This window comes from Phoenix dactylifera, unplaced genomic scaffold (genome assembly GCF_009389715.1).
Source record: "Phoenix dactylifera cultivar Barhee BC4 unplaced genomic scaffold, palm_55x_up_171113_PBpolish2nd_filt_p 000097F, whole genome shotgun sequence".
Classification (NCBI taxonomy): Eukaryota; Viridiplantae; Streptophyta; class Magnoliopsida; order Arecales; family Arecaceae; genus Phoenix; species Phoenix dactylifera.
The window spans coordinates 932,908-947,500 of NW_024067681.1; the positions used below are offsets into that span (position 1 = coordinate 932,908).

Here is a 14,593-nt window from a genome sequence, read left to right on the forward strand (position 1 = left end):
TTTACCTTTTCATTACTATATGGTCCTAGGAGCATCTTGTGTTAGCCATATATTTCTATTCCCCAATTGTGCTTGCGCTCTCACCCCAGATTTCCGGCTGCACACTAAGTAGAAAAAGCGTACTTTTTTGTATCTTTAGTTCCCTATTATTTCATGCAATATTATTGGTTACCATTACCTTCCAATTGGGATATTTGATTGAAGTGAATATATATGTGTATATATATATGTATTTATATATGTGTGTGTGTATATATTTCACATAATCACCTCTTATGAGGAAAGAGTATCTACTTCTCTCGAGTTCAAAATCAATAACGGGATACTATCTCTCCAGTAATGTATCTTAAGCCAGTGTTTTCCACATAGCTCTGCCTTTTTTAGTACAAACTTATTTCTATTTTCTACACAATTGTGTGCAAGTCCGTCAGGTACTTAATATAAAATGGCCATTGAAATCAACAAGTAGGAGTAAGCTTTACTCAAAAGGGAATAAATATCAAATTGTAGTCAATTGGAATGATTCCCAAGAGCTAGTGGATGTCGTGTAGAATGTAATAATCAAAAACTTTGTGCTTATTTTAAGTTTACAAACATGTGGTAAAATAGTAGAATCATTTTGTTTGCATATTTTGATCTGTCCTATATTGCTCAATTCATTGATTGTTCAGTTAGCTTACCGATAAGTTTTTTCTCATTTTAAATTCTTATATTTTCATTTGATTGTAGGTTTATGCTACATCTCCTGTTGATCCATTGCTAGAATTGCTTGCAGCCAAGTATTTCAAGTACATAGATGTACGGTATGTTATATTTTCTTTTTGCAGTATTGCTAGATTTTGTATTAGTGGATCGTGTATAGAATGTGGGCTTTAACTTGCTTTATTCTATCATAATTCATTTGGACATTTTTAGAAGATTGTAGTTAGGTACGAATTAGTGCAATGTAGTCACCAAATACAGACGCAGTAGTCTATTTCCCTTACAAAAATTGAATCGAATGGCTTTTGCCAAATATTTGTTTTGTGGAAATTTTCATTGAATATGTTACATGGAAACTTAAGTGTTATCATCAGATACAGTAGCTAATGATAATGGTGGTGGCTAATTGACATAGGACAACCTTAGGGAACCAAATAAATGATGCCAAACAAATGTGATAAACACTAACCCAAACTTATGTAAATTTAAATTCTGTGGACATGGTACACTGTACCAGGCCTGGCAGGCATACTGTATTGATTTAGTACGCAGTATGGGGGATGTACTGAGTATTAGTACGCTGAACCGACCTCCATACCAGGCATACCAATACTGTACTAAGATGGTAATGGTATAGGATCCGTTATTGAGATTGCAAACCTTGTCAATGTCTGAAAATATGATACTATGCGACACTAAACAGCAATCTGAAATTAAAATTAAGAAACTACTATGCTTATGACACTAATTACAACCTATTTTAATGCAAAGAAGATGCTTGATATAGATGCCTAAATGCCACTTGCTGAAATCAGATTCGAACAATTGCTTTTCTCAATTAAAGTATATGATCTTGCTACAAAACTGTTGAAAGTTACAGAATTCTTTGAAGGATGCAAAGCAATGAATCTTTGGTCGCATAGGTGAATATGCTGCAATCGCTGTCTAGATCCAGTCTGTTTCTGTTTCTTGCTCGTAGATTGCGTACAACAGCCCAAGATTCAAGACTTTCTTTTTAGTTATAGCCAGAATTGATGCGCTCCAAGGACTAGGCTTATGATTTGCTGATTTACTGCAAGTTTTTCCATAACCAAAGAAGGAGGGCTGTCAGGTCTTCAGAAGTTGCAGATCTGATTGGAACACATAGATCAGGTTTTGGACTGATCAAAGTCTGAAGTAGGTGTTGATTGATAGTTGCAAAGTGATTGCTATAAGGGAATGACAGCAAGACTAGAAGGGTGATTGCTTTTTGTTGTAATATGGAGAAAATGAAGAAAAGAAAAAAAAAGAAATACAACGAGGAGATATTATTGAGAAGGAAGAAGAGAAAACAAACCAATATCACACCTGTTCAGTAGGGAATCACTCCTTAGAGCCTCACACCCATATTTCATGCCTCACCTGTAGAGAAAGGAGAAAGAGAACCTTGATTTCATGGATGAAAAATTCTGCGTACAATGTCCATAAAAACCCTAAAACAAAGAAGTTTTAAAAGGAACATTATTGAGAAGGAAGAAGAAGAGAAAGTAAATCTCACACCAGTATGATATGGAATCACTCCCTAGGGCTGACACCCACATTTCATGCCTCACAGGCCGAGAAAAGTAAAAGAACCTTGAATTTGTTGATGAAAAAGTTTTGTATACAATGCTTATTAAAACCCTAAAATAAAGAAACCTTAAAAGGCATGTACTTTAGCTTTATTGATCATGATATGCTGCTAATCCACCCGTTATTTAATTCCTAAAATGCCTTCTTGACTCTTTAATAAGACGCGACTAAACTAGTCATTAAATTCAGCCATGGACTGAAACAGAAACTATAATTAAAAAAACAATGATACTTAGACCCAAAACTCGACAAACTCCAATGATGCTCAATGATTGTGCGAAGCTTCTGTCATGGTGCCAGGTCATCCAAGTCAATCCAAAGGCTCGGATGTTTCTTTGCTCGCCTTTTGTAGATACAAAGAGATGAATAAAAGACTATTTTTGGTGGAAACATTGACTATTTTAGGCATTTGCTTTTCATAATGTGTACTTAGTTGCACTTGATTGATTTTCATTTTCTAGTGTTTTCTATGGGATTTGAACCCATATCCACATCCAATAGAGAATGTGTGCTCTATCATCTGCAAAACAGTGTTTTATTTTATAAGTTTTGCACAAGTAATAATACTAAACTATGATGAAAAAGCTTTCTTAATGGTCATCCTTGTGTCATGTAATATGGGTAGCTTCTTGAAGGCAGTGCAAGTTTTTGATCAATAAGAAATACATTTATTTTGTGAATTTTGTGCAATGTCTGTCAATTGGGCAATTGCCTAATTTCCTGTATTATCGCCTAGGGTGTTGGAGGCACCTGGGGTTACCTAGGCTTTTTGACAACTATGGCTATTATTTCATTTTTGTGAGATTTTGTAGCTCATGCATTTTTAGGTAATTCTTCTTTCCTTTTTATTTGACATCTGAAACTGTAAGATTTTGATAAGTTGTCCTTTTGAAGTGCTCATATTAATATTTCTTTTGATCTTGTCATTTGATATCATGTTTCCAACCTAAATACATATAGATGTACAAAGTCAAGATCTTCAACTTCTGTTTTTCCCTTTTTGTAAAGCCTATGCACTATGCAGTGCCACTTGCATCTCCTATCATGTTGTTAATCTATGTGATGAAGGTGATTTCTTGTCATCTTAGTATTTCTTTTTTTTTTCTTCCATTGCAGTTACTTCACCTATACAAGCTTGGATAAGATTGCCAAGAACTTTGTGTCAAAAATTTCATTCGGTAATTATTTGACCTTATTATTTTTTGCAATTAGTTATTTTCTTAAGATTCGTTCTGATTAACTTTTTGTATTAGAACTTTTAAAAGAGTCTGGAAAAATGAATTTGAACAATGATGAAGAGCTATCAACAGCAAGGTAAGCTTCAAACTTTAAAGAGGGGATTAGATAGCTTTGGATAATGTGTTAACTGCATGTCTCTTATATTATTGCTGTTTTCATGCATCTCTGCACATAATAATTATAGTCTAAATCACCGATCAGTTTTATCTATGATCAAATGTTAAATTTTGAACTTAAAGCTGGCTTAATTTGAATTTTATGCACTTGGTGTTCTTTGCCAATCTATGAATGTTGATTCATTTTTTAGTGGTTATGTTCTTTTCTGAGAGGTATGGACATTTGTTTCATGTTTACAATGTGGTTTCTCTAAGTGTGTGTGATCAGCCTTATAATTCTCTAGTTGATGCTTATTTAAGAGTTAAAGCTACAAACAGAATTGCTGTGTTTGGTGCTTTTAATAATTGATCTTTTCCTTCTTTATCAGATGGTATATGGAGTGTTATAGGGCAGATGATGAATTGGACACTCTTGTACCATGTGATATGAATTATATAAGAATGTGATTATCTAGGAAAAATGACCAAACATATGATCACCTGAGAACTTTTAACTATTCTTCTAATAACTGAATTGACATATTTGACCATAATAACCACCTAATGTACCATTGCGGGTAAAAATAATAAGAAAATTATGTCACCATCAGTCGAGTTAAAATTACAATACGAGGTATCTGTCTATTGTTAGATCAAATTATCCTTCAAAACCATAGAAATCAAAGGCAGGTGTTCTTAACTACAGAGTAGATTACTTTTGGACAATAGGGTGCCTTTTCATATAACTTTTTTGCTTATTTATGGGCTAGAGATGAATACAACTCCTTTCATTTAAAGCTATCTCTTTCCTTCATTGAAATTCTTTCCAAGTATTCGATCGACTATCTTATTATTGGCTTATTAATGCTTATTTATCCTTCTATCTCAAAAGAAAGTTACCATTATCTTGCTTCTTCTCCAATTCAGTTGCCTAGTGACATTGGTGAGAAAATAACCACTTATAAAACTTTTGTTCAAGGTATAAAGTACCAACATTGGTACCTTATTGGTTTAGTACTGTACAAGGATCACTGAACTGGTACCGGGGCCGTACCGGTCGGCGCCTGGTCCGGTTCGGACCGGACCGAACCGGTTGCCAAAAATGCCACAACGTGCCGCGTTGTGGCCAAAAATAGAAGCAAAAGAATTGATTAATCTAAGACTAAAGGTAACTAGAAGACCTCGCATCTTCTCTTCCTGTTGAACTTTTGGCCTCTCACCTCAATCTTTTCATGGTCAATAGAGGAATCCAGACCAGCACTAGTATCTCATCTCGAACCATGGCTTCACACTATGGCTTCTTAGCCTCTCACCCAAGGAATGCTATACCGCCCTAAACCATCCGGTTTGGGCGTAACGAGCTATATTAGGGGCGAACTAGTATGGTTTTACCCCTCGGTTTGAGAAATTTGGCGAAACAGGAGAAAGGGAAGAGAGAGGAAAAAAGAGTGAGGGGGAGAGAGGGAGGGAGAGGGAGGAAGGGAGGGAGAGAGAGGGAGAGGGAGGAGAGAGAGAGAAGTGGATGCAGGACTAGAAGCCCTCGGATCCCGGAAGCACTTGCTGACTCCATTTTGAAACCAAAAAAATAAAAAAAAAGGTCCCCGACCCTTGTTTTGTTCAAAACAGGGGAAATCGGGGGCTTCTGGCCCTTCGCTTACCTCTCTTCGCGTCTCTCCCCCCTCCCTCTCCCTCTCCCTCTCCCTCCCTTCACACTTCTCCCTCTCTCCCTCCCTTCACACTCCCTCCCTCTCTCTCCGCCTCCCTCGCTCTCTCTCTCTCTCTCTCTCTCTCTCTCTCTCTTCCTATCAAAAACCAGAAAATAGAAAATGGCCCCCTGCCCCTGTTTCATTCGATATAGGGGAACCAAGGGCTTTCAGCCGTCTTTCCACCTCCCTCCACCTCTCTCTCTCCCCCCTCCTTTTCCCCCTCTCCCTACCTCTCTCTTTTTCTCTCTCTTTTTCCCTCTCCCTCTCCCTCGTTGGCTCCCCCATTATTGATTTGCCACGGATCGGCATGACACAGTACTATTCGGTACTGCCCGCCAACCAATATGTGTGCCAGTATTGGTACCACATACCATGTTCTCGCCTCTACAAGAATTTAGAAGAGTCTCAAAGAAAATTTTATTAATTTCAATGATTGGTTCCTGAGTGAGGGATTACATGGCTTTCTTAGTAATCATAGGATACAACCAATCTAAGAAAATAAAGAGAAAGTATAAAAAAAATAGTATTCTAGGTCTTCTAGGACTTCTAACTTATCTAACAAGAATTTGTAGAAGCGATAAATTCAAAAAAATTTCTAAAAATATTGGAAAATTTTCTTTTAGTTAATGATTCATGGAATGACATTTTGTAAAATATTTGGAACTGTCAACTTTGATAGCTTTTCATAAATCAGTCAAAACTTCCTCATCAAACCTTTGATTTGGGAGATTCAAGATGTTTTGAAAGCTAGCTCAATGCCAGATGCAATGGAAGTAGTTTCATCTGAAAATTCTATTTGTGTTGATGCTTATGAAGTTTCCTTTTGGACTAATGTGCACAAAACTGCTTTTTTCACCGTGGCTTGTCATAACCTTCAAAATTTGAGTCCGTTGGACACTTAAGTCAAGCGTCACCTTATATGCCTCTATAGGATGATATTGGTGGTATGATGGTCATGCAAAGTGTGTTCCATTACACCTGTTGATCTTCACATAATGCTTGAGGTATCTTCCATCAGGCTTACTCCAATATAGCTTTTGGTGCATCAGCCTTTTTGAGCTTTGATGGTCCATCATATAAGTTATCTGTATAAGACCTCCTTTTGGATATTTCGTTTCCTGGTTTATACATGTGGCAGATAGGGGGCCTTTCAATGGCATTGAGTCCAGAAAATCCAATCTAATATGTTCAATTCCTTTCTTCATCCCTTAACCATTCATTTAATTGCTGAAATTTGGCACCCAAAAATAACCCTAGTATGATTCTTAAAATATAGTGATACTAATCCTAATGACATACTTCTGTGGACTGGTCTAGACATCCCTTCAATACATTTGATATGTTTATATTAATAACATTAAATTGAGCAGGGGTTGCTTGGCTTCTCTTATTTTGCGACTTCTCTTTCTCTTTTCTCTTCCTTCTCCTATCTCTTTCCCTTGTTTTAGTGTGTATGATCTTTTCCCCTTTAAGTAGCTCAGATCTGAAATTACAACATTTTAGGTTACCTGGTTGCGCCTTTAAGGCCGGCAGAAATTTTCCTTTTCTTACCATTGTCAAGGGACTAGAGTCTCAGAATTTAGATATAGCAGACTTAGGATAATACGCTGGGTGTTTCAGATATGGCGATCCTCATTCAACCACTCATGAATGGTTCTTATTATATCCTTTTGACTGCACCTGCTGGCATTTGGTTGGTGGCTGTGACCATGTACTGTTCTAAATTGATGATTGTTCGCAGTTTTGCACATCAAAGGGTAAAGGGAAGCTTTCTATTTGAGGAGGGCATTGTGATTCTTCCGATTTAATGTTTGATATTTGGTTGCTTTGAAGTGTTAGAGTCAGTCTGCAACAAACCACATGTGGAGAGTTTTCACATATAATGTGTAAATTGACTGATTAACAAGCTGCTTATGTTTTGCATATTGCTTCTATTTTGTATCTGCTCTTTCATGATTTCAGATAAGGAACTGTTGATATTGTTTAATGTATTAGGCAGAAGCCATTGACATATTGCATGCTTCAGTTCCCAATTCCTAATACTCTCGTTTTCTCATTATTACTTTTGTGTAGCAGAACAGATGTTGCTATTCACATTATGTACAACATTTTATTGAGTGTCCCTCCTTTAGAAGTTGATAAAGAACCAGGTTACGAGATGTGGAGTCAGTCAGGTGAGCATTAACTTCTCTTTATTTTATTTTAGAGTATTGGTAGTGTAATCATTTTAAGTTCCTCATGCTAGGATTTTATATACTCTACTTTTTTCTATTAAATTCAGAAGGCACAATTTATACTTTCTACTGAACAATTTCATATTTTGAAGTTTGATGTTTTAAAAGAAGACTGCCGTACCCATGTTGCTGGGCTTGTCTAGGCACTCATCTTAATCTTTTTTATCATGGATAAATTAGCAGATCGAGATTGATTTATGTATTAGTACGAATATTGTTAAATGATTACTTAAATATATTAGTTGATATGACATGTTTCATTTTTGCATGATATCTACAACTTTTTGAGGTGGGTCTTGGCACCATGGTAAAGTTACTCCATGATGACTTGGGTATCATGGGTTCAAAACATGGAAACAACCTCTCTGTATGCTAATTAAGTCAGTGTACATCTGACTCTTCTAGACCCACATTGGAAGGAGATGCATTGGGATGCCTTTTTTTATGTAGAACTACTTTTCTGAAATGTCTCCTTATATTTATTAGATTGTAGAGTTTATTGTTTTTGGGTTGCCTTGATATTTGGCTGCCTACCGGGTATTAGATTTTATTCATTTATTATTTGGGAAGCAGCAAAGATAAATATTTGCTTTCGTTATTATTTTTGGTTATTTTCAAATCCTATTTATTAATGGCAGAGAGGATATAAAAGATTAACCTAGTAGTTGTTATAAGGTGTGCTGCCCCCTTTTGTAATTATGTTAATTCTCTTATATGTACAACCACTTATGCATTTGGTGTATTCTAGATAACTCAAATGCTACAAATTTTATAAGTGTCAAAAAAGGAATTTTATTTTACCATTAACATGTTCTACAATGGAGGCTGTTATGTGGATCTAAAGATAAAACAGATCTGTTCTATACAAGTTGCCTTTTCTTTGTTGAACCATGAAGTTTTTATTTTTCCATTTCCATTTTCATCTGAAGTGTTCATGCAAGAATTATTACTTACTTTGGAATCATTTGTTCTACAGGCTTAAGATTTCAGTGTTTCATGTTCTCCATTTTCTTGGAAGAACTCTGGTTCTTTTCTTGGTAAATAGTTAAAATGCATGTGGCTACTACTAAAGATTTTGGATACAGAATAAATTTTAAAATGATTTCAACATATAGGCGGTGCAAATATGCCTTTGTCATGAAATTGTTTAAGGTTTATATGGTATATTGAAGTTCTTGATCCAATTGGCTTAAGTTTTGGTATGACCAATAATCTTTATGATTTTGGATTTTGGTGGACATTGGAATCTTACTATGTATGGTGTCATGGAAATCCCAATTAAGGATAGTTTCCTTCTTGGACTGCTACATAGAGTGCAGCCAGGTTAGGATCCTTTTGTATAAACATATATCATGATTTAAATTTCTAAAGGAGAAACCTAATTAGGGTTATTATGGGATTTGAAAAGTTGGGAAATATAGCTGCTTTTATTATCGTTAGGATTAGGATTTGTGGTAGCACCGAAACTAATAAGCTTGTCAAGCTTTCCTTTGGATAGAAAGCTAAAGTATAGGTATCCACAATATTCTTTATAATGATTGTTGACTTTTTCTGAATATCATGTCAAATAGTACTCAGTTTGCTTCTGTAGATGCTTAAGTTGATCTTCTCTTGATACTGATTTAGCTAACCAAAAATTATTATTGTAGCATCTCCTGCTATTGTGGAATGTGATCTACATGATTTCACCTGATCATAATTTGTGGTTCTGTGTGATATGGTATCATTAACTCATATGTTTCAGCTTTTAATCCTAATTAGCATTGCACATACTATAAACACAAATACATCAGCATGCAGGAAGGAGCATTTGCATGCTAGCATACTTCTCTGCAATAGTACGCTCATGTTTCTGTTCTTAAATCTTAGTTCACTTTGCAAGTTGAGGAATGAAAGATTGCTTCTGTATCCAAGTTTAGACTGAAGGTAGGTCACTTACTGAGAGTTGTATGTTGCATCAGGAAAGATGAATTGCTTTCAGAACAACTAGTGGTTCTCTCCTAGTTGTCTGGCTTTTAGATATGAGAAAAGATTTGCTGGTTCATATTTGTTCCCCATCAGATGAAAATTGTGGGATGATTCTATTGCAGAATCCTCAGGATCAAGAGAGCCATCTTTGCTGTATCCAAGTAACTTTGTTAGCTTTATCCTGGACGGTTGGTTTGAATCTTAAGCCATGTCAGTGCCCTTTGGTGGATGTTTTACATACAAAAGGAGAATATCATATTCATATTTTTAAGCGTGCATAAAACTGAAATATGGACTCACGTAGGGAACTAGCAGTTTTTCTGGAAGGACAATTGAAGCTCTCTAGGAAAGCTGAGAGTGGGTCTTGGTGCAACGGTAAGGTTGCTCTATTGTGACCTAGGTATCACAGGTTTGAAGCATGAAAACAATCTCTCCGCATGCGAGCATAAGGCTGCGTACATATGACTGTCTCCAACATAGTAGGGGAAGTCTCGTGCACTGGGATGTCCTTTTTTATGCTCTCTAGGAAGCCTCTGTTCGGATGACAACTATCAGCCTTGCCTCTTGTAGTTGTTGTAGGTTTGTATCTAAAATAATGTGAGGGAAATCCTTTACTAGGGAGGCTAGGTAGCCAGTGTTCGAAATGGTATTTATAGGGGTAAGGTCTTTTAGCTATCCAGCAGTTTCATCTGTCATGCCACATTCTCATCATCGTTTGGCTGGCAGTTCTAACTTTACTTATTCTTCCTTATGACAGTGAAAAAAGATTGGTTGAATTGCTCATTAGACGAACAAATTTATGTATGTCAAGGACAAATGCAACATTAGGTAAATTCATTTTGTGAATGCGAAGAAAGGTATCCAAATATTGGAGAGTGGAACATATGCAGACAATGAGTGCCAGTATTAATTAGAGAAAGAGGAATATTGTAGGTCTTTCTGTAATATATTATTCAATGCTACGTAACATTAAGTGCCGACAATGTACAGTTATGCTGTGTGGTTTGGAACGCTAGGCTGTAATGATAGGAGGCGAGGAAAAGAAGAAGATGAGAGAAAGATGAGGAGAAATAATTTAAAAGGAAGTGCAAAAGTAGAAGATAGAAGAAAAGGAATAAAATGTAACAGTGTAGTCCAGCTGCCTGGGTCATGTCTCTGTCTCTGCTTATCTTATTGGTCACGCTAGGCTGTAATGATAGGAGGCGAGGAAAAGAAGAAGAAGAGAGAAAAATAAGGAGAAAAGATTAAAAAAGAAGTGCAAACGTAGAAGATAGAAGAAAGTGAATAAAATGTATCCAGCTGCCTGGGTCATGTCTCTGTCTCTGCTTATCTTATTAGTCCTTCGGTTGCTTATTTCTTGAGCTCAAAGTAGGATGGCTTTGTCATGAAAAGTAATACAAACTGATGTGGTGATTTGATGGTGAAAATTGAGTGAAAATAGGCTTTTCCTTCTCTATCCTTGCTCTCATCTTTCTTTCTACTTTTTCTTCCCTTTCCTTGAAGATTTAGGTTTCACGTCCAGGTACTAAAGTGTTATAATTTGATCCTTTAGAACTTCTCTACCAGCTAAACTAAGGTATTAGCTTGGGCTAGGTGCATCCTAACTTAATGGGTTATAAATCCTAGCTGAAATGGTAAAACCTTATGTTGGACTTGGGACACAAACTCAGCTTGTTTTCAGTGGCTACTTACGTTGGTATTTATTTATCATTCCTCCTATGTTTAGAATAAAGAAATCATATATAGTTTGATTGAAACTTCTATGGATATTCTTGTAATTGATTCTAATTGTTGTGCCTATAGACTATAGTTAGTTCTTCTGTAAATAGTCTTATGTCTATGGTTCTTTTGTAATTGTTTGGTTTTGGTGCTTAAGTATTGTAATCCCAAAATCTAGTCTAACATCCAAATTGTAGGGTCTGCTTTGATATCAGTTTATGAAAATTAATTTTGAAAACCTGTTTGATATGAAAAATTAGGTTTTCAAAGACTTTTGTTTATATGTTATTGATGGGAGGACTAGAACAAGAGGAAGTGAAAGAAGATGAGAGGACAGATGGAAGAGCTAGGTAAAAATGTGGGAGGAGAGGAATATTAGGGTGAGAATGGTGGAAAAGAGGATTGTTTAGGGTGGGGAATGGGGAGCAAGACTGATGGGAAGAGGCACACAAGGAGGGGGAGGAAGAAGAGATGGGAGAGGAGGGGTGGATGAAGTGGAGAGGAGGGGATGGAAGTTTGGAGATATCCCAAAAACCCCAAAATTGGGCTAATAAGACACTTGTTTGACTTAATATTTGATTTACCATCTAGCCGAACATACAATTTAAAGAAAAGAATAGTGATCTAAGTTTTATAAAATCTTATTTGCGTAAAACAAAGGAATCAAACAGACTAAGAACTTGCATCCAAACGCTACATTGAACATTCATATGTGTGCTTTTATTGAGTTTGCTACTTTTGTAGGATTAGTTTAAGTTATGTCTCTTGATGACCTTTCCAACTTTTGACATAATTGTAGGTCTTTCATCAAAGGAAGCAGGAAAGGTGTCTTCCTATGAAATGGTTGTGGATGCAAAATGCCGAAACTCAGAGAACACAAATAATGAGGTAAGTTTGTTATGTTTACTCCATATCTATCTCAAAATCTTGTTAAATCTTAAATTATGTCTGTGGTTTTTACATATATAGTGATACCCTTATTTTGGTAGAACAAACAAGAAGACTTGAAAAATTTTTGTACAAGGATACCACTACATGTTTGTTGTTTACCATTTTGACATTAAGAAAACAAGAAGACTATTTTTGATGTGCATATTAAATATATAAGCACAAAGTATAATGAAAGACAGATTCATTTTTTTCAAGAATCACAGCAAAAATTTTCTTTGTTCTCCTCTCTCACACCCACAAACAAAAATGGTTGCATTTTGTTATGTTCCTTAAATCTGATCCTTACCACAAATAGCAAAGTAAAGCCAAACAATGTCCTTGCTATGGATTAGTTATGTCTATAGTATCATATTTTATCTATCTAGATATCTCTAGCTACTAGAAATACATTGTTCTCATTAATCTAGATATTATTAATGATGAGAACACTTAAGCTTGTTTTGAAAAGCTTGAGTAAAAAGTTAAATGTAATTACATTATGAGCATCCTGTGGTCATTGATCTTCTCAAGTCACTGTGATGAACAGTTTTGTGAATGTTGATTAGGTACTTAGGTTTATCACCATTTTTCTGTTAATTATTTTTCAAATATTGTTTGTAAAATGTTAAGTTATCAGGGATGTTTGGTTAAATTTGAAACCATGAAAGGTTCACCCACAGGTCCCTTTACTTTGTTCACCTTAGTTTCTAGGAGCACCTTTTAACTAACCTTTGTTCTGCCATATCAACAAACAGAAACATGACTCATATGAATTTGAAATATGTCCTTGAGAGATTGAGGATTACATGCTACTAAGTAAATTAACAATTTGCAAATTGGGCAATTACCAAGTGGTCATGCTCCTCCCCAAGCCACATGGAGGTGGTTCTAGGTTCGATTCTTGGGACGGTGGTTCCCTAAGAAGTTAGACGCCTAAGTAAAAGGAGAGAATTAAAAGAATTGTTTAACTGCATGCAGCATATATTTTGCATGTGATTCTTTTATCTTGTGATCATTGCTAAAGTTTCTTAAATGCTTCGGATCTCCCTCATAAGTTCTATGTTTGGTGCTTCCAGTCCTGCCCATTTTTCTAATTGGCTATTGCTTTAATGTTCTTCAGGTCTCATCTACAAGTCATATCACCAAAAAACTCAAGTTAAAATTCACCAAAGCATGGATATCCTTTCTTAAACTAGAGCTTCCTCTCGATGTGTACAAGGAGGTATTCTTTTATTAAATTCATGTCACTTTGCTCTTTAATGTCATTTTCATTATTCTATAATCTGTATGATCTTTTCTTATCATTTTAGTCATTTACTGCCAGGGTAAATTATGAAACTAGGTGATTGATTCTAATATAGAAAGTGTAACCAGGACCTTTTTTAACTACTGGTACATGATCACATGCAAATGCATGTTGAGAAACAAATTATTTAAAATTATTGACAAGTTAAGTGAGTCTGGTGCGATATAGTTTGGAAGATGTAAATACTAAAAACTAAATTTGTTAGAGGTAGTTCAACAATTGGACATGGTTTTTCTTTCTTCACATAAGTTCTACTTAAAAACAAATGGCAGTTTTGCTAGAAAAAATGGCAAACTCATGGATTCAACTTGCTTGATATATTGTAGATTAGGTTAGGTTATTTGGGTTTAGATTCCGGTTGGATCTGTTTGAAGCAAGAACATGTTTGTTCTTCTACTATCTTTTGTCAATGTTACTCTGATTTTGTTGAGCTTAAAATGGTCTTTTGTTATAATATTTGCTCATGGACTTCTTAAATTTATATTTTCTCAGTTCATTTTTCTCATGTAACTTTAGTTTCCTCATTTAACCTCCATATCTATATATTCAGGTTCTTGTTTCACTTCACCAGATCGTAATACCTTATATGACAAATCCTGCTATACTAAGGTAAGTAGTGCTGAAGCCCTCGTTTTCAGTTAAGTAAATCAGTTTGCATACTTGATAGGAGCCTGACCTTGTATTTTCCAACTATGTTCAGTGATTTTTTAACTAGGTCATACGACATAGGGGGTGTTATTAGTGTAATGGCACTAAGCGGTCTCTTTATTCTTATGACACAACATGGTTTGGAGTATCCCAAATTTTATGAAAAGCTTTATGCGTTATTGACACCAGCTGTTTTTATGGCAAAGCATCGGGCAGTGTTTTTCCAAGTAAGTTACATCAAAGCACCACAGTATTGATAGCACTTATCTTACAATGATAAATGTCTTAAAATCACTTTTAAGGAGCTCATTTCTCTAGTGATTTGTTAAAATATTATTTTCCGTCTCACCAGAGAGAATTTTTTCTTTCTAGTTGACACATAGTAGGGTGTTTTCTTAGTTTGCATATTCGCATGTTTGATTACTTCTATAGATG

At 35.5% G+C, this 14,593-nt stretch overlaps 1 protein-coding gene across 1 annotated transcript in view; it reads left to right on the forward strand.

Moving 5' to 3' along the window:
* The window catches only part of LOC103699003 (glutamate receptor 3.1-like), a 65,319-nt gene that overhangs the window by 1,759 nt on the left and 48,967 nt on the right, over window positions 1-14,593 (forward strand). Inside the window, 8 exon segments of the mRNA XM_039116524.1 lie at window positions 730-803; window positions 3,430-3,491; window positions 3,567-3,627; window positions 7,427-7,527; window positions 12,074-12,162; window positions 13,325-13,426; window positions 14,061-14,119; window positions 14,211-14,385. Of these exon segments, the coding sequence (XP_038972452.1) occupies window positions 730-803; window positions 3,430-3,491; window positions 3,567-3,627; window positions 7,427-7,527; window positions 12,074-12,162; window positions 13,325-13,426; window positions 14,061-14,119; window positions 14,211-14,385 (723 nt within the window).